Raw genomic sequence first — 20,875 nt, 5'->3', positions numbered from 1 at the left:
TTTCTACAGTTCCGCCAGTCTTCCCTGGAAGATCAAATTGATAATTCTGTTTTTGCTCTCCAAAGCATAAATCCATCTGAATCTGAGACTGGATTGTATCAATCAGACTTTCCTTTTGTTCTTATGGTGATTTACTTCAGATTAATCCTGTTACAAATGTCTGTCTTATACTCTTTTTCTTTATGTAATTTCATCTTTCCTTTGATCAGTTAAAGAGCCTTCATCAGTTACTGGAGGTACTACTTGCTCTGTTGGATAAAGATGTTCCTGAAAATTGTAAAAACTGTGCTCAGTACTTTTTCCTGTTCAACAGTTTTGTACAAAAGGTAAATGATTTTTTTCCTAATATAGCAGATTGATAGTCTAAAGGAATTTTATATGTGCAAAAAATTCAGACTGGTCAATATAGGATCTGTATGATATGGTTTTTTTTATGATATGGTTTTATGAGTGTTTCTTCTTAAAAATCTTAATTCATGCATTATATTACTTGCAAGAATTCCAGTGTACGTAGGGATCGTTACTTACTGTTGGAGTAGAAGTCTGCATTGAAACTAGGGCCCATTGTGCAGCACTGCAGGGCTGTTAGATTTTTAACAAGTACTTTCTCTATGTAAATTATACCATTTAAAAACTTACTGACCACTTAAAACTTCTCATTTAACTGTATTTTTGGAATAGATCTCTGTCTGGATAGGAATATAATTTGTCATTCTCAATATCTCATGACAGCAAGGAATTAGGGCTGGAGATCTTCTTCTGAAGCATTCAGCTCTGCGACACATGATCAGCTTTCTCCTAGGGGCCAACCGGCAGAACAGTCAGGTAATGCCTACTTTTATATATCCCAGCGAAGTGGCCACGGTTTTGGAAGCCACAGTGTTCCTCTCTGTAGGGAATAAATATTAATTTCATCAGAGTCCAGGTATAAGTACTACATAGCCTTTAAAATTCTTTGCAGTTCAGCTATTTTTACAGCCTCCTCATAGAATTTATTCTAAATTCTGTAACCAGTGGGAATGACTAACTAGGATATTGCTCAAAATGCAAAGTGCTGAGTGACCTAGGAGGAAAGATGGGTTCTGCCTGGGGGATTCGAAAGCATTCAAGGAATAGTGGCCTTGGGTCCTCCACTTGCTCTCTGGGGCTGTGAGCAAGGCTGTGTTGGAGGACGTGCTTACACGGAATGCTGGTCACAGGCCAGGATTCAGATGTGAAATTGAACCATTACACGCTGAACGATGTTGCTGCAGATGTAATGCTCATATTCAGAAAATGAAAGGGAAGTGGTTTTGTGATAATAGGGTCAGATATATCAAAAAATGACTCTCCTGTTTGGAATTCCTATATTGGTGTGTTTCTCCAATCATTGTATTTCTTCTGTTTGATAGATTTAAAAGACACAAAATGTGAACATGCTGTAATGATAAATACTGTTAATGGAACTGGTTACTTTTCATGCTGTACCTCTGAAACTCACAATTCAGTAAAACAGGCAGTTTCCTCCCCATCCTCGGGCAAGAATTACAACTCAGAAAAGTTGTGACTTGTGACAGCCTTGACAAGGTCACGGGGCTAAAGCTCTGGTTTCCCCTGTATGTGATGCATTGCCTAGGGAAGCTTTCCTTTCTTTCTGAAGGGAGACAGACTTGCTACTTAGGCCTCCTCTCAGCTTCCTGTCATACCACCTTGCCGCTTGACTCTTGCCGTGACTCTTTAGTGTTAAAGAAACAAGTACTGACATGCTCTGTGTGTTGATGTTATGTTGAGATTTACAGTATCTATTTTTCACTTCAAGCTTTTCCTTATCAGGGACTCCATTGACACTGGCGATTGATTTAAATTCATTGTCATTTAAATAAGATTTAATTAATAGTGTTATGTTGTATGATTAATATTGTTTTGCATTTATGGAGCACACGAGTTTGAAAACATTCTACCTTTCATGTTTCATTTGGTCCTCACAACCACGAAGTGGTCGGAACAGGTAGGTTATCTCTGTCTTTACACAAAGAAGTCAGGTAGAGAACTCGCCCACATCCGTGTGGTGCAGCAAGTGGCAGAGGAGAGCCAGGCCTGCACACCTCCAGCCTCACAGGCTTTCCCCACTATACTGGGTGTGGGAAAATTACCTGGCACAGGGTGAGCGCTCAGTACCTGAACTGAATACATAAATGGATTTGTTTTAGAATACGAGTTAATATACATCTACGTAAGCCACTCTTAAGCTGGCTTAAAACCCATGACTTTTTTAGACTTTGACCTGTCCTACTGTCAAACATTGAGAAAGAACGTGGCTCAAAGTATCATGAACCCGCACACCCTTCTAACCAAAGCACTAACATCCACTTTATTTTCTCTGACAACAGATACGTCGATGGAGTTCGGCCCAAGCACGAGAATTTGGGAACCTTCACAACACAGTGGCGTTGCTTATCTTGCACTCAGATGTCTCTTCCCAAAGAAACGTTGGTAAGCTTTAACCTGTCTTTAATACATCAGGAAAACAGAGAGATGGTGAGTTTGTCAGTAACACGTGGAGAGTAACAACGTTGGCAGTTAAATGGGTGTTACTTGTTTCTCATTTGGCTATTTGATATTTGAGGAACACTTAAAGTTTTTTGTTTCAGTCCACGTTAAACTTCACCTTATTTTACTAGTTTGTCACAAGAGCAAGCCAGTCATTTCTTTGGGGTGGGATATAGAAGTATTTAACAACACTCTAGGGTTAAAGGTACATTTCTGCACTGTTTCTAGGCCGTGTCGTGACAGCAACAGTAACGGTGATAGTACAGGAAAGCAGCTGAGAAGTAGTCAGTGTTTTCTGTGTGCTGTGCCTTTTGTTGTGTTGAATCCCCTCAGCAAACCTGTGAGGGCAGTTCCCCTCCTGTGTGTGCAGAAGCTGAGATAGGGAGAGGTCTAGTAGCCCCTGAAAGTCTCACCGCTAGTCAGGGGCGTGGCAGCCAGTGTGGAATGCAAGCCTCTGACCTCCGAGCCTGTGGTAGGGTTTTCATGTCATCTGACCAGGAAACTAGATACAAATCACAGGGCATCCCTCTGATCTGGAAATGCCGTTGGCTGTCTGAAGGGACGTGGGAGAGCCCTCAGACGGTCGTGAGCTAGAGTATGCTTCCTAAACTCTGACTCGCCCGTCTACAGAGGCAAAGCTACCGCATTCATGAGTTAGAAAGGTTTGCAAAAGAGAATGAGAATGAGAGTCCTTGCTTTTCTAGCATGTGGGGTAATCCCTTCCACGTGGGTTGATTCTGCTCAGCACAGGTGGTGTTGGCCATTGAGCAACAGAAGTGCCTTGTCCAGGGTCTCTTCAGAGGCACTTTGGGCATTTTTTTTTTCATGCACTTTGTATATTTTAACTTCTTTGAAAGATTGTCTTGGGTGGAATCACCAGGAGTCTAGAGATCTTACACCTACATCCTGGGCATACATTGAAAGAGAGGGGTAAGTGTTTTCTCCCATCTCATGTCTGTGAGGGAAGAGTTGTAGGTGCTCAGCGGTTGCATGTATGAATCTTGAGGGGATCGCTTTGCCTTGTAGAGTCGATTTCATGTAATAATATCCAGTAAAGCGGGTTTTTCTTTGGTCCCCTCAAGCTCCGGGTGTATTTAAACAACGGACGCCTATTAGCATTGCCCCCTCGAGTCCCCTGCTGCCCCTCCACGAGGAAGTCGAAGCTCTCTTGTTCTTGTCTGAAGGGAAACCTTACCTGTTAGAGGTATGTACTTGTTCTGCTAAAGCTGTTTTCTTTTTGTTTTAGCTGTTTTCTTCTTTTTGAGGAAAAATGCCTTTTGTTATAAGTTGTATTTTGTATGTTGCTCTGATGAAGGGGAGTATGGTTAAGAGAAGTGATTATTTCAAATAATTTTATTTCCTCTACGTGTGTCAGGAAGAAATAAGGACTAAACATTCTTAGTCCTCTCTGCAACTAAGAGTTGGGCCTCAAGATCCAGCCCAGCTAATTACCCCTCCAGGTCCCAGGAGCTAGGTACATGGCACCTCCCCAGTCACAGTCATTCAGTTTATTATCAGAGGGTTTGTTCCCAATCTCTTGTGTGTGTCCCTGGTCCTGGAACACTACAGCTCTGAAGCACATGGGTTTTTCAACCTCAGGAGTATGGAAGTGGGCTGTGCACAACACCCCATTGTGGCCCATCCACTATGAGTCCCTTCCCCTTCCACCCAGAGCTACCCCGTCTTGAGAACGTAATCCTCCAATCCTTCCTCCATTACTTGATTTACATATATATGACTGTGAACATAATCATACTGGTTTTCAATTACATCAACAGTGCTGTGCTATATATCTCCTTTTTTTTTTTTTTAAGCTTAACATTGTGTATTTTTGGGGTCTATCGGTGGTTATTTTAATGGGGGAGGGGGAGATTGACCTTTAAAAATCTGATGAAGGTGACTCCTGAGAGAAAGGTGCACATTTGCACAAATTGTGTTAACTCTCAGACAGACTCAGACTGTTTTGAGGCAATGTTGATGATCATAAATCTGAGCAAATTTCAGTGATAGTCAGAAACAGCATATCAACAGTAACCTGCGACAGAGGAAAGGCTTACTCCTCTTCTGCCCTCCCGCTAGGTAATGTTTGCTCTGCGAGAGCTGACAGGCTCACTGCTGGCGCTCATTGAGATGGTGGTGTACTGCTGTTTCTGTAACGAGCATTTCTCCTTCACCATGCTGCATTTCATTAAGGTAGGACCTCAGGAAACCGGTGAGAGCCTGAGAGCCTGTGGGTGAGACACTAGGAAAGCATTCCTTTGGCTCCCAGGCACTATGTTTCTTTTAATAACCTTAATTGTTTTTCCTAATCATAAAAATAGTATTATACTTATTGGGTTTTTTTTTAATGAAGAATAAAAAAGAACTCAAAATCTGACCATTTATAATATTCTCATACATTTTCCTTTTATTTTCTGTGCATGTATTTTAACATAATTGGGATTTTATTGTCTTTATGATTTTGTGTCCTTTTTTTCACTTGACATTTATAAGTATTTTCCATATCATTAAAAGTTATCTGAGTATATTTCATTGTCTCATGTACCATAATTTACTTAGCCATTCCCTTCCTAGTGATGCACATTTGCATTGGGTTCAATTCTTTAACTATTAAGAATAATACTTTATAGTTAATGATAATGCTGTGGTGACCATTATTGTGTAAAATGGTTTTACAGGTTTAGATTATTTCCCCAGGCAGCATCTAAAATATCAAAAGTAGATTGATTTTTGTCACCTCCTGAAATAGTGATGTATGTAGTTCATTTATGAAGCTCTGATCAGTGCGTACTAATTATTTATGTTGCACTTATTGGATGCCAAGCACTGTTCCAAGAATATTACCTATTTAACTCACTTAATTCTCAAGTACATAAGTCCTTGGAGGTAGATATGTTTTTATCACCATTCTGCAGTTGAAGAAACTGAGGCACAGGGTCACACAACCAGTAAGTAGCAGAGTGGGAGTTTGAACATCAGCAGGGTGGTTCCAGGGCTGTGCTCTTAACCATATTGTTTACTACCTTGCTGGGGATGATGAGAAAAACCTTTAAGCCTAAGCCTAGCATTTGTATTTGTTTTTAATCTTTAATTTTTAATTACATGGATAATATAGAACTGCATTCTCTTGGTGAAAAACTAAAACGTACAAACAAGGCCAAAGTCCACCTTGACCACCACCAGCCAGGCTCATCCCCTGTCCACCCTACCCCACGGATCAGTATTGTCACATTGTATATGTCTTTCCAGGCCTCATTCACTTACTTAGTACCGTACCTGGCACCTTGCAAGTGCAGTGTTGTAATGCAGTATCCTTTCCTACTACACATACGTATAAGGTTACTAAAATGCACAGGAGTGTGAGTTTTCTGAACCTTGCTTTCTTCACTTAGTGTATCTTGGTAGATTTTTCCACTTCCGAAGCTGAATTTTGTTATATATTTCACTCATAGCATGCTGATCTCAGAACGCTCTCATTTGCTTTCTCATAGCTACTCCAGCATGTTCAACAAAATAGGATATGTATAAATGAAATATAAGTATAAATTTAGGCTTGTTTGTGACTGAAAATTATCTCCCTTCCTTTCTGCTTTTTTTCCTGTCTGCTTCCTAATTTCATAGTAAAGTATCAAGGAGGGTTACAGGTGGGAGGACCATAGAGGTGGTTTGTTTCAGTCCCCAGATTTAGCATTTGGGGAACTGAGACGCAGAGAAGGGAACGACTTGCCCAGTATCAGCCAGGAGTTGGGAGAACTAGGGCTGGAAGCCAGCACTCTCGGTTGCCACTCCATTGTGCTTTCCACTGAACACTAACTGGAATCTTTATGCTTTTAAAAAATATTTCAGAACCAACTAGAAACAGCTCCACCCCATGAGTTAAAGAATACGTTCCAACTACTTCATGAGATGTTGGTAAGTCATAAATGTTCTAATTCACTTGCATTTAGGTATTTACTAGTCAGCGTGTGTTCATGAATAAAAACTGTGTGTCCTTGTGTTGCCTTTGCGCTCCTTTGGTCTGCACTCACTGAGTCCTCTTCATATCAGCCATTTTTCATGCATTACTGATTTAGAAGTGAGCGATAATACACTGCCTCATAGGCACTTGCGGTTTAGTAAGGGAGCCAGACAAGTACACAGGCAATCACAGTACAGAGAGCAAAGGCCTCACCACGGACAGGGAACTGTGATCAGCTCAGATGTGATCTTGGGTGACCCTGTGACCGGCAGAGGTGAACGGCTGGCTCTACAGTTCACTCGAATCTGAGACTGTCCGTGTACTACTGAAAATATCCTCATGAGCCAAAAACTGAAATGTAATCCACTGGAGGGTACATCCCAATTTCAGAAGTATGAAAGGCAGGGGCTAAAATTCAGTTGTAATCAGTGAAATATAGTTTTATTAGAAGCCGAACTTAGAGAGGTGGAGTGAGCTGCCCAAGGCCATTGTTCAGTAAGTGACAGAGCCAGGATCTGAGCCAAGCGACTGGCCCTGGATCCCATGCTCTCCACCAAACCCCTGGTTTGCTCAGTGAATTGTAGAGGTAGAGCTAGAAGGAGTGGGAACTCGTAGGGCTTGGGGAAGAAGCCCAAACCAGACCAGGAAAGGCTTCAGGTACCAGTGCGTGTAGACTTTTCCCCGTAGGTCAGTGGTGACACTCTGGTGGCCAAGTTCCACCTACATGTCTATTTAAGTTGGTGCAAATTGTCTTGTGTTTTACTTTCTGGATCCCAGCCTGTCTTGAGGAATCAGGTAATCTGGCCACGCTGGCTCCATTTCCTCCACGCCCCATCACCTAGAACAGCAGAGGCACACCCCCTCGATGAGGCTTGGGGTCTCCCGTTCCCCAGTGTCCTCACCACTCCTCTTGTCTGCCGCATGGCTCATGTCTTGTCATCTTGGGCTCTGTAGACATTTAAGTTAGCAACTTCTGCCGTGGGTGATGGGCACTGTGGAAGGGTTTGAAACAGGAAAGCAGTGTGACCTGATTTATTTCTTAGAAAGATTCCCCTGGCAGTTGTCTTGAAGGATGGACTAAAGAAGGAAGCAGGGTTGGAATTGGAAGACCACATAGGAGTCTGTGCAGTAATCTGAGTGTGAAATAACAAGGCTTGTACTAAGGAGAGACAGGAGTAGAGGGAGCAAAGGCCAGAACAGTAGGTGTTTAGAAAGAGAATCAGTAGAATTTGGTGACTGACTGTGAGCCAGTGAGAGACTAGCCCAGGGGCTTTTTAAAGAGGGGCTGTGGGGGGGTGGGGGTGGCGCCTGGGTTCCCTTTAGGTCCCTTAGGCCTTGGCACAGGGTAGGCATTTAATAAACACTTTTGAATATGGCAGTACCTCATGGGTGCCATTTCTGAGAAGTCTGTCTTTCTGGTCTTTACCGCCTTCTGGTCCTAGTGCTTTTGGAAGATTGTTGCGCCTTGGGGCGGGACTGCGTGTTGTTCATCTGCTCAACAGCAGACCCGTTTAGTTTACTGCACCATGCACGGTTCAGTGCCCGGACATTAGAAGTACAGCGAGAGTAAGATGTAGATCCAGCCCTGTTTGGCGTGGCATAAAGCTCCACATCAACTTGTAGAGCATGTGTTATATCAAAACTTTGTCACGGGCCTCCCTGGTGGCGCAAGTGGTTGAGAGTCCGCCTGCCGATGCAGGGGATACGGGTTCGTGCCCCGGTCTGGGAGGATCCCATATGCCGCGGAGCGGCTGGGCCCGTGAGCCATGGCCGCTGAGCCTGCGCGTCCGGAGCCTGCGCGTCCGGAGCCTGTGCTCCGCAGCGGGGGAGGCCACAACAGTGAGAGGCCCGCATACCGCAAAAAAAAAAAAAAAAAAAAAAACAAACTTTGTCACATTCTTTGTAAACCATAAACCTCTTATCCTTGGGATCATGAAATACACGTCCATATAACCCACAGAGAACTCTAGATGTTATTGGTAAGAACACGTATTAGGAAATGAGTGTATCTTCAAATATTACTTACGTAATAGTTTTTCATGTTTAGTTTAAAATGTAATATATTGTTGAGAAATACGGCAATGACTTAATATTTGTTTGTATTTGGTTTTGTTATGTGAGAAACTATATAATCTCTTGAATTATTTTTTTTTAAAGGCACCAGTGGCTGTAACACAAGTTCCTTCCTTCATTTACAAGCCTTTGTTTCCTACTTCTCCCAGGTCATTGAGGATCCCATACAAGTGGAGCGAGTCAAATTTGTGTTTGAGACAGAAAATGGATTACTAGGCAAGTATGGCTGCCTTATGAAGAAGTGTCTGCAGTAAATGTGCAGAGAGTGCATCGTTCCAGCCAGTCTCTCCTCCCTGGGGTCTGCCCCCCACTCTCTGCCTGGCGTGGATCAGTGAGGAAGCCACGAGAAGTCTGGTCAGGGCTGTTGGGCTCCCTCATTCTAGTCAGGAGAATTAGAGCTGGAGGATCTTATCACCCTGGACACTCTCCTACTTTTAGTAAGACACAGTTTGAGGTCCTTTTACTGGGTCAGGTAAGATTTGGGGGTGCTGTGACTTTCTTCAACAAGCTAAAGTTTGTCCACTTAAGCAAGAAATCTTTCATCCCACTCTGTAGCCATTGAGGAGGAAAAAACTAAAACCTTAGACGCAGGATACTGTCAAGCTCATGAAATGTAATTTTTTTTTTTTTACCTGTGGTATGAATGCACCCAAATTTCTATTGTCTATTCATAAAAGTTTTTTGACAGAGTTTTCTTTTTCAGAAGGCTAAAGTGGCTTTAATGAGCGATTTCTTAGGAAAAGTTTAGTTAAAAATAGTCTTATCCAACTCCCACCATCCACCTGTATTTCCAGTTAACTTGAGTCCTTTTAGATTTTGCTATGTATTAAGAGAAGTTTTAGGATCTCTTTTTATTGCAGAAAGGAAATTTATACAGAATTACCTAAAAAGGTTCTGTAGCTACAGCATTCTAGGCCACCCCCTTTGGAATGGTGTACTCTGCTCAGGGCAGTCCCCGGGCTCTCTGGAACTTACAGAGCATACACTGCTCAAGAACAGGGACCAGGCATTACAGTCATCCCTGGGTACCCGCAAGGCATTGGTTCCAGGACCCACCTCGGATACCAAAACCCACAGATGCTCAAGTTCCAGAGTCCACCCTTTGTATCCACAGTTCTGCATCTGAGTATTCAACCAACCACAAATTATGTAGTACTATATGTATGTCTTGAAAAAAATTCATATATAAGTGGACCTGCACAGTTCAAACCCATGTTGTTCAAGGATCAGCTGTATTTATCTTTAAATGGTAAAAGCAAAGAGCAGAAAATATTTGTTGAACTGGACTAATACCATACATTTCCATTTATCACAGTAAAAGTATTTTAACTACTCTCTGTCAGTAGTGTGGTGGATGGAGAACTTTGAAGGTCTCTAGGTGAATTATCAGCCATTATAAATTTTAGTTCCTTTCAGTTCTTGTAAAAGTCAAACTTTCACCACCCTGTGTGTCTCTTGAATACTACTTAGTGTTTCTACCCATTAGAATTTAGGGAATCCTGTTGAGTCAGCACCACCATGTTTTTGTTAAGTTTCTTATCTGCTTATCAAAATAGTTTGTTGTAAATTTTCAGAAAAGAGAGCTGTTATTACCTGGACCCACTTTCAGTTCAGTGCTTTATTGTTAAAATTTCCTCTTCTGTTCCTTCAGCTCTGATGCACCACAGTAATCACGTGGACAGCAGTCGCTGCTACCAGTGTGTCAAGTTTCTTGTAACTCTTGCTCAGAAGTAAGTATTGATTCAAAATGCAGTGAGGAAATGGTGTTTTAGTTACAAGTCAAATATGACCAGAGGAAAAAAATCTGCCTTGTTTTAGTACCTAGAGAATCTGACCCAGTCAGGGCATGCTTGCTTGGATGGTACAGACAACTATTCAAATGACCTCCAAGAGATGTGGAGGGGGAGTGTTAAAGGTAACAGATCTTATGTAATCCAAGGAAAAAAAATGCTAAACCACCAGGCTTTTTGCAGGAAGGGCAGGAGTCCAAGGCAGATTTAGGGACCTCGACAGCACAGAGTTGATGAACCTTCACTCAGGAGACCTTTAGTTAACTACCAACTGTGTCGGCTTCTAGGTCCCCACTTTCAAAATTGTCTCTCAAGAGACAGAGTCATATAACAGCTAATTACACTTATGAACCCAGGCACTATGCTGAATACTTTGCCTGTATTCTCATTTAACCTTTTCAACAACTTTATGAGGTTAAGCACTGTTATTAGTCCCATATCCTAGGTGGTTTAAGTGACATGCCTGCCGTCAGAGCTAGGACTTGATCACAGGCTGACTGACTTCAAGGCAGAGGTTCTTTTTTCTTTTTATTTAATTGTGCTAACATATACATAACATAAAATTCACCATTTGAGCCATCTTTAGGTGTACAGTTCAGTGGCACTAAGTACACTCACGTTGTTAGCGCAGCCGTCACCACCATCAGTCTCCAGAACTTTTTTCATCTTCCAGAACTGAAACTCTGTACCCATTAAACAATAACTCTCCATTCCTCCTCCCTCCAGCCCCTGGCAACCATCGTTCTACTTTTTATCTTCATGAATTTGACTGTCGTAGCTACCTCACATAAATGGAATCATAGAGTATTTGTCCTTTTATGACTGGCTTATTTCACTTATCATGATGTCTTCAAGGTGTATCCACATCGTAGCATGTATCAGAATTCCGTTTCTTTCTTTTTTTTTTTTTTTTTGTGGTACGCGGGCCTCTCACTGTTGTGGCCTCTCCCATTGCGGAGCACAGGCTCCGGACGCGCAGGCTCAGTGGCCATGGCTCACGGGCCTAGCCGCTCCGCGGCACGTGGGATCTTCCCGGACCGGGGCACGAACCCGTTTCCCCTGCATCGGCAGGCGGACTCTCAACCACTGCGCCACCAGGGAAGCCCCTGTTTCTTTTTAAGGCTGAATAATACTCCATTGTATAGATATATGTATACTATGTTTTGCTTATCTATTCATCTGTCAATAGACCCTTGGAAAGCAAAGGTTCTCAATGCTAGAAGGAACCTGAGTGGTTTGCAACTTCAGCTCCCCGATTTAGTACATTGGCCAACAAAAGATCGGAGTGACTGCATTCTAACCCAAGGTTATTTTTTTTTTAATTGAAGTATAGTTGATTTACAATATTGTGTTAGTTTCAGGTGTACAACAAAGTGATTCAGTTATATATTTTGTTTCAGACTATTTTCCATTATAGGTTATTATAAGATATTGAATACAGTTCCCTGTGCTGTACAGTTAATCCTTGTTGCTTATCTGTTGTATGTATAGTAGTTTGTATGTTAATCCCATACTCCTAATTTATCCTCCCCACCCACGCCTTTCCCCTGGTAACCATAAGTTTGTTTTCTATGTCTGTGAGTCTGTTTCTGTTTTATATATAGATTCATTTGAATTATTTTTTAGATTCCACATATAAATGATATCATATAATATTTGTCTTTGTCTAACTTCACAAAGTATAATATTCTCTAGGTCCATGTATGTTGCTGCAAATGGCAATATTTCAGTCTTTTTATGGCTGAGTAATATTCCATTGTGTGTATATCTATATCTATATCTATATATAGATATAGATATAGATATACATACACACATCACATCTTCTTAAACCAGTCGTCAGTTGATGGGCACTTGGGTTGTTACCATGTCTTGGCTGTTGTAAACAGTGCTGCAGTGAACATTGGGGTTCATGTATCTTTTCAAATTAGAGATTTTGTCTTTTCAGGATTTATGTACAGGAGTGTAACCCAAGGTTATTGAGCAGACTGCACTGCCATCACTGAGTCTTGCACTGAGCTCTTTTTATAGTTTAATTTATTTTGCTCCAGATTTTCGCTGATTCTTAGGCATGGATATTGCCATCCTTGGACTTGTACCAGAATGTGAATGAGAAATCTGTTGGGATTAATCTGCTGCATTTGAACATCCTCAACAGATTTAAATGAGAGCCCCATTGAAATAATGCATGAACACGCGTTTTCCAGATGACATAACATTGTAGACACAGGTGGAAATCATTCTGCCACAATTGTGCGTTCATTAATTAGGCTTCATATTGGCAACATGTCATCATAAGCCCTTGCCTAAAAGTGGCATTTCCAAGTAGTGTTGGGGCCACATAGCATGTCTGATGCCAGCAGACACGGGGTCCAGATATCAGTAGTGTCTTTATATGTGCTTCCATACCCTGCACATATCACATTTTATATACATTAGTGGCAATATCCCCATTGTTAGTGTCTTCAAATAAGGACAGCTTTCTAGATGGGCAAATAAAAATGGAAAGCTGGGGTGCTCGAAAATCACATTTTAAAATTGGTTTTCCCATAATATCATTCTTATTTAAATGACAAAAGTTAAAGACTAGTTTGATTTTATCACGAGGTCATTTATTGGACACCTTAAAACTACTAGAAGAGAACATAGGCAAAACATTCTCTGACATAAATCGTAGCAATGTTTTCTTAGGTCAGTCTCCCAAGGCAATAGGAATAAGAGAAAAATAAACAAATGGGACCTAATAAAATTTCTAAGCTTTTGCACAGCAAAAGAAACCATAAACAAAACGAAAAGACAACCTATGGACTGGGAAAAAATATTTGCAAATGATGCAACCGACAGTGGCTAAGTTTCCAAAATATACAAACAACTCATACAACTCAATAACAAAAAAAACAACCCAATCAAAAAATGGGCAGAAGATCTAAACAGGCATTTCTCCAAAGAAGACATACAAATGGCCACTAGGCATATGAAAAGATGCTCAACATCACTAATTATCAGAGAAATGCAAATCAAAACTACAATGAGGTAATCACCTCACACTGGTCAGAATGGCCATCATTAAAACGTCTACAAATAATAAATGCTGGAGAGGGTGTGCCGAAAAGGGAACCCTCCTGCACTGTTGGTGGGAATGTAAATTGGTACAGCCACTATGGAAAACGGCATGGGGTTCCTCACAAAAGTAAAAACAGAATTGCCATATGATCCAGCGATCTCACTCCTGGGCATGTATCTGGAGAAAACCTCTAATTTGAAAAGATACATGCACCGCAGTGTTCATTGCAACACTGTTTACAATAGCCAAGACATAGAAGCAACCTAAATGTCCATCGACAGAGGAAAGGATAAAGAAGATGTGGTGTATATATATATACCATGGAATACTACTCAACCATAAAAGAGATTGAAATAATGCCATTTGCAGCAACATGGATGGACTTATAGAGATTATCATACTAAGTGAAGTAAGTCAGACAGAGAAAGACAAATATCATATCACTTATATATGGAATCTAAAATATGATACAAATGAACTTATTTACAGAAAAAACAGACTCAGACATAGAAAACAAACTTATGGTTACCAAAGGAGAAAGGAGGTGGGGGAGGGATAAATTAGGAGTTTGGGATTAGCAGATACACACTACTATATACAAAGTAGATAACCAACAAGGTCCTACTGTATAGCACAGGGAACTATATACAACATCTTGTAGTAACCTACAATGGAAAAGAATCTGAAAAGGTATATTTATAACTGAATCACTTTGCTGTACACCAGAAATTAACACAACATTGTAAATCAACTATACTTTAAATAAATAAATAAATAGGTTATTTATTAAGTGTACAATTTGTTGTGGGTATTTTTATTTTATTTTTTATTTTCCAACTTGGAATTTTAATAGAATGAAGTGGATGAGTTAGAGGTAGATAAGAAACTTTTCACCACATATTTATCTTTTACTGCCTTTTGAAGTTTAAACATTTGAATGTATCCAAACCAAAAAAAGTACACATTTAATGTAAAGACAACTGAAAGTAGCACTTGTGTTTCCAAATTTTAAAGTACTATATATTAAAGAAGTATATTTGCAGAGAAAGCATTTGGCTAATAAAAATTTCCTCCAATCACCAGGTGTCCTGCTGCTAAAGAATACTTCAAGGAGAACTCCCATCACTGGAGTTGGGCTGTACAGTGGCTGCAGAAGAAGGTAATTGAGTTTTTAACTTTTCTGGCTATAACATAGGAATCAGTGGCAGCATATCTTACCAGGAAAAATCTCAAACTTAATTTAGAGACTGTCCTCAAAATATTTTCAGAGTTCAGACTTTTTTTTAGTACAGTTGATACCTATCTTTATGCATTTAATTTGTATCTTAATACATGTGTTTTAATTTTATGGGTAAAAAGGTAAGGATGATTATATAAGAGATAATATTGATATTTTAGTGAGCTCTTGAGAATGGAAGTGGAATCTTCTAAGAAAGAATCTCCTGATGTGACAAAGTCTGGGTCAATTTATATGCTATTTTAGATGCTTTTTATTTTTATTTTATTTATTTATTCAGCTGCACCAGGTCTTAGTTGCAGCACGTGGGATCTTCGTTGCCACATGCGGGATCTTTAGTTGCGGCATGTGGGCTCTTAGATGCGGCATGCAGGATCTAGTTCCCTGACCAGGGATCGAACTTGGGCCCCCTGCATTGGGAGCATGAAGTCTTAACCGCTGGACCACCGGGGAAGTCCCTAGATGCCCTTTGTACTGTAATATCTAATGATAGAAATCGTGGGCTCACGTGGGCTTATTTGTCATCTCTGATGACATTTTTTTAATATTTATTTTATTTATTTATGTTTTTGGCTGCATCGGGTCTTAGTTGCAGCACGTGGGGAATTGGTTGCGGCTGCAGTCTTCTCTCTAGTTGTGGCGCGTGGGCTCTGTAGTTTGCAGCACGCAGCCTCTCTAGTTGCGGCACACGGGCTTAATTGCCCTGCGGCATGTGGGATCTTAGTTCCCCAACCAGGGATCAGACCTGCGTCCCCTGCAGTGAAAGGCAGATCCTTAACCACTGGACCACCCGGGAAGTCCTCTGATGGCATTTTTGACTTTCTGTCTCAGATGTCAGAACATTACTGGACACCGCAGAGTAATGTCTCTAATGAAACATCAACTGGAAAAACCTTTCAGCGAACAATTTCAGCTCAGGTGAGAGTTACCTTTTGGTTTTGTGTGGCTTGAAATCCCTTAGGTAGGATTTTTAGTATGTTTCTCAGAAACTGCAGCCTCAGAAAAGAAGTACAGGTTAGAAGTGAGTAAGGCTGGAAGAAACAATTGATTTTCTATGAAAAGACAGCAAGTTGATGTACACTTTGAGAGTTATTTGCCTGGAAGAAAAGCAATGAGGGTCGGTCAGTCTGGCCCCCACTGCCACAGAGGTTGATGTGAAGGCACCACCTCCAAAGGTCAAGAGAAGCGTAGTCTTCCTCAGTGATGCTGCTGCCACGGCACACCCCCTAACTTTGTCTTGTTTTTTAATCTCCGGCAGGACACATTAGCATATGCCACAGCTCTCCTGAATGAGAAGGAGCAGTCGGGAAGCAGTAACGGGTCGGAGAGCAGTCCTGCGAATGAGAACGGAGAGAGGCACTTACAGCAGGTACAGTAGGGCATGTCCTGTGTGAAAGGGCAGCGCCTGCTCTGAGGTTCTCCGAAGAGAATCTCCATAATCGAGAGAAAGGAGACACCAGCTCCAGCCTCTAGTAGTCTCTGCTCAGGACTCACGCACTGTGTGCTTAGAAGGCGCACAGTGCTGCACCGTGAAATTAAGCCAGGCTTTGGCCTCAGTCTCTGCTGGCTGTTCTGCTGAGCTTGGAGAGCGTCCTGATAAAGCCAGGCTGCAGATGTGGTCCTTCCAGATGGTACCTTGTTCTGCTGGGTTATGCAGAATCACCCCTTCCTCCTCCTGCTCTCACCAGCCTTCCTGGAAACACAGACCCTTGAAAAGAAGGGCCTCATGCCATTGAAATCTGTTTCTGTCAGGGGAGTCAAAGCGTAATTTTAAGCTTATTTTTTAAGTGTTTTTAATACTAATCGCTATAGTAGAAAAAGGAATGCAATATTTATTGAACACCTACTATGTGCACAATAATGCAGCAGGTTTAAATGTAATGACGTGTATCGTGTCCACCCTCTGGTCTGTAACCTTCTGTAAAGCCATCTCTGTAGCTCCATCACAGTGCATGGCACAGAGGCCTCATTGAGTGAATCTTGCTGATGTTCTGTGTGCTGTTTTGTTTGTTTGTAAATCTTTTGGATCCTCATAACAACCTTGTGAGGCCACTGTTACCCTGATTTCACAGAAGGAAACTGAGACTCGGCATAGTGATTTGATTTAACCCAAGGCCACATTGTGACTGCAGGCAAGTCACTAGGTTGTTTCTGTGACTAAATGAAAACACAGAAATGAAAGTTTTGCATAATCAGGAATTATCAAATATAAGGTGTTACACTTGTTACGTTTTGTTGCCCTTTGACAAACATTAAGTAGTTAAATGAGGACATGTTTAAACTGCAGAGCACAAGTCCGTTGGCATAGAAAAACGTTTTTCTCTAACTTAACTCTGTATGTATTTAACTTCTTTTCCTTTCCCAAAGGGTTCTGAATCGCCCATGATGATCGGCGAGTTAAGAAGTGACCTGGACGATGTCGATCCCTAGGGGACGTGCCCAGCACATGATGAGAAGTCACGTCACGGTTACTAGATGCTCAGGACCTTTTTGCAATCAGAATCTCACCCTTGAACCCTTTGGAAGAGCCTGGAGGCTGGACCAGGAGAGCCTGCCGTGACGGGAGGAGCACGTGTTTTAAGGAAAGCACTCTTCAGCCCCCGGGAAGGCCTGGGAGCTGTTTGGCAGCAGAAGAACTCCGGCCTGTGGATCCGCTGACCCCCGGGGCACAGTCCGTATGTGGATTGACACATTTGTGGAGATTTTAGGAAATAAAGCCGGTGGTAGACTGTTTTGTTACATGAACATAACAAGAGTGAGTGAGGATAAAGCTATTGCTTTCTCTGTGATGCTACAAAAGAAATTCCTTTGGTTTTTATATTTAAAAAAAAAAAAAGCAAGCTGCCTTTAGATGAGTGCGGGCAAATTTTTAATCTTGCAGTAACATTGAATAGGAATATCCAATTTAAAATGGTGTAAAGATATGTGATAAAAATTCCTTTTCACTGTAAAATAGTAGTTAAAGAATTCAGTTTACACAGACCTTTGTATTTAATATGTCTCCCTATTTGTATAGAATTTCAGGTTGGTCTGGATGAGAGCTCTGCGCATAAACTTGGATCTTGATGAAATGTTACCAGGATCAAAAATTGGGAAATTAAGCTCTTTAAGGTATTTTTCTGATATAATTGAGATTGAAAGAGCAATAAAAAAAAAAAAAATGCTGTGTTCTCCAGAAGTACACGCTGCGTTCTTTGACATCAGTTACTGAAGAAGTTGCGAGTTGTTCCCAAAACGAATTTTAAAAAGAGCAAAATAAAAAGCACTTTAAGATATAATTTTATTGAGTTTGACTTAATAAAATCATCTTTTTAATGCTTGGAGACATATTGAATAAACTGTAGTCTTAAGTCATGTGACCTACAATCATTTGCTTTTGCTGAAAAATAATTACGGAAACCCTTGGTACTGGTTGTATATGAAGTTTAAATATTTGAGTTGAAAGACACTGCTTTGTGAGTTTCTAGACATTTTAATGCAGAGAAGGAATTTGAGACTTAGTTTCTCCTCAGCATGACTAACTGACACTAAAAAGATGGGGACAAGAAATAACTAGTAAGCAACTGAACAACCATCCATTTAGTTGTGTTTCCCAAGTCTTGTACCTTGCACTCATTTCAGGTTAGATGCCACATCCCCCTTTTTCTGGAGGGGAGGGGGGATGCCAACATATCTCATATACTTTGTGTGTTTTTGGGTTTTGAGTCACTACACACATTTTCAACCCTGTTTGCCTTTAGTTGTGTGCCCTGCCTTGTCCTGTGCTCTCCATGCACAGGACTAAGGGAGCCTCAGGAAGAGCCGAGTGGCCCCAGTCATAGATCTGCAGAGTCAGAGAGGCTCAGTGGACCCGTGACAGGACAGATAGCTGCTCCCAGTGCGCACCGCAGACCCTGTCATCTCACGGTCCAAGGTTCAAGTTACGGTGCAGCCGGGCTGCAGTTTGTGATTGCGTGACAGGCTGGTGGTGGCTTCTGTCAAAAGACACTGAGGAGGTGGAGGGCCGACACCTAAGAGCAGAGCTGCACCCCAGAGGAAGGGTCAGAGGCAGCCGGCAGATTTTATGTGGTTCTGATGTTCTTGCAAATTCAAGTGTGATGTTTCAAACCGGATTTTGAGCACATGAATACCCCATGTCCCACTATCTCCCCAGCCGTCCCCTCCATCCCCATCCTCACAAAGCGACCCCACAGGGCGTGACGCTGAAATGCCAGCTGTGATAAAGCGTGATGATACCACGCTGGCAGCTGCGCTCTCAGGAGCCCAGATTCAGGAGTGAGATTGCCACTTCTGTCCCCTCTTTCCTATGGAAACAATGCCTTCCACAACCCCCAGCACCTGCTCCCTCACGGTCGTGTTCCTCAGGACCAGCATCACCTGTCGCTGATGTTAGGCGCCCTGGTTGATTTGCTCATGTTGCTGCGAGGAACATCACGTTCACGTTGCCAGTAACCTTGATTTCCAATGGCTGCAGTCTACGAACCTGCTGATGACTTTCTTTTGATGTCATACAACAAAGTGACAATTACGACAGGCTTGCTTTGGAAGAAGGGTCATTTTTACTGCCAATTTTTTTGGATGAAGATGTTTTTATAAATCTTTCAAAATGGTCTGCAAATCGAATAGGAATTGCACAACTGAACTCAATGCTGTGTGTTCTCAAGAAGCTCCCTTCGTGAGGCCCTTCTTAGGACGGCCGAATCAGCCCCTTAGAGGCGTCCTGGGAGAGAACGCAAATGAGCCTTCCGAAGGGTACCTGGCCTGTGACTTCCCCTGGATCCCACACACGGCCGTGACAGAACAAACGCGGGCCTAGAGCACGTGTCACCAGACTCACCCTGTCTTGCTCCACCCTCCCTGCTAACATCGAGGTGTGTGCCGTTACCTTCTGAGCTTGGAACGAGCAGACTGGAATTTTCCTCTGCTACCTCTTGTGTACAAAATCTTGTTTATAAAATTTCAAAAGGAAGTAGATAAACTAGGGAAGAAACTTAATTCTAAATTTGGTTCACTGAGTGGCACTTCTTAGCTTCTGAGGTATAAAATAAATTTTTCAAAAACAGAGTTGGGGGTTCACTGACATTTTTCTGTGTATATCAGAAAATGGCTATGGTCGGGGGAAGGGGTGCCAGGGGCCAGTGACCAGGTGGGAAATGGTGCTGATTCTTTTTTTTTTTTTTTTTTTTTTGCGGTACACGGGCCTCACACAGGCTCAGCGGCCATGGCTCACGGGCCCAGCCACACTGTGGCATGTGGGATCCTCCCAGACCAGGGCACGAACCCACGTCCCCTGCATTGGCAGGCAGACTCTCAACCACTGCGCCACCAGGGAAGCCCTCCTTTTTGTACTTTGCACTGACGGTGTGAATAAGGTCCACTCTTTAATAATGAGGGGCAGTGGCTCTTTTTCTAAGCCTTTTACTGTTTCCTCCTCTGGATACCCTGACCATTTCAGGATTCATTTGCAAAGCTGGATAAGGATGTGCTAAACTCAGACCAGTGGCCTGTAGACATCTGCCCCACAGTTTTCAGGTCTCCCAGTGGTCCCCAGCATAAATCACGTCCCTGGTCAAGCTGGATTTCTTGCTGGACCCCACAGGTCTAAGCCCCACCCCTAATGTCCTGCGTTTGCCCACATGGTTCCCCTCTCCTGGGGTGTTTGCTGCTCCAGACCTTTCTTCTGTGGTCCACACCCATTCCTCCCCAACTCCCGGTGACCAGCTGCCAACCTCTGCAAGAACAGTCGTTCCCTTTTCTCAGATCTTGGAGCCATCCAGGCGTGGACAGCTAAGGAAATGACCCCTGACTCTTGGGTGGTGGGCGAGGGGTGTCCAGCGTGCCCAGCAGGCGGGGTGCCAGCGGGCCCACTTACACAAACTCCCGCTGGCAGTCAGGCCCTTAGCAGCTGGCAGCTCTTGAACGCTTTCCATGACACTAAATTGTCAGCAAATAGAGTTTGAGAGGATTTTTGCTTTTGCAGGCCGATTCCCTGATCACTTGTAACATGGGCTGTTGAGAGCTAGGCCTTGCTTAAGACAGCTACGCTTGCCAACCTCAGAGTGGGGCTGGGGGCCGGGGGCGCCGCATTGCACAGGATGATTATACTTGGCCAGGTGGAAAGTTCTGAGGCTGTTCTTAATTTCAAATCATGAAAAATGACCATGAACATAGTACTCACCATAGAAGCCTCAGCCACTTGTATAATTAACGTATACCATAAACAT

General features: G+C 42.4%; 1 protein-coding gene across 4 annotated transcripts in view; it reads left to right on the top strand.

Annotated features, from left to right (window-relative positions):
• USP24 (ubiquitin specific peptidase 24) overlaps positions 1-19,684 on the top strand; it is a 154,997-nt gene extending 135,313 nt beyond the window's left edge. For all 4 annotated transcript variants that reach the window (XM_060089865.1, XM_060089864.1, XM_060089863.1 and 1 more), the window contains exons 57-68: positions 210-326; positions 733-825; positions 2,370-2,472; positions 3,612-3,733; positions 4,609-4,722; positions 6,376-6,441; positions 8,710-8,776; positions 10,212-10,290; positions 14,498-14,573; positions 15,483-15,569; positions 15,910-16,020; positions 17,019-19,684. In XM_060089865.1, the coding sequence (XP_059945848.1) occupies positions 210-326; positions 733-825; positions 2,370-2,472; positions 3,612-3,733; positions 4,609-4,722; positions 6,376-6,441; positions 8,710-8,776; positions 10,212-10,290; positions 14,498-14,573; positions 15,483-15,569; positions 15,910-16,020; positions 17,019-17,081 (1,098 nt within the window). In that variant the 3' untranslated portion in view covers positions 17,082-19,684. The remainder of the gene's footprint in view (positions 1-209; positions 327-732; positions 826-2,369; positions 2,473-3,611; positions 3,734-4,608; positions 4,723-6,375; positions 6,442-8,709; positions 8,777-10,211; positions 10,291-14,497; positions 14,574-15,482; positions 15,570-15,909; positions 16,021-17,018) is intronic.
• Positions 19,685-20,875: the final 1,191 nt, after the last annotated feature.

Source organism: Mesoplodon densirostris, chromosome 2, assembly GCF_025265405.1.
Source record: "Mesoplodon densirostris isolate mMesDen1 chromosome 2, mMesDen1 primary haplotype, whole genome shotgun sequence".
Classification (NCBI taxonomy): Eukaryota; Metazoa; Chordata; class Mammalia; order Artiodactyla; family Ziphiidae; genus Mesoplodon; species Mesoplodon densirostris.
This window is presented reverse-complemented; position numbering and strand designations above follow the sequence as displayed.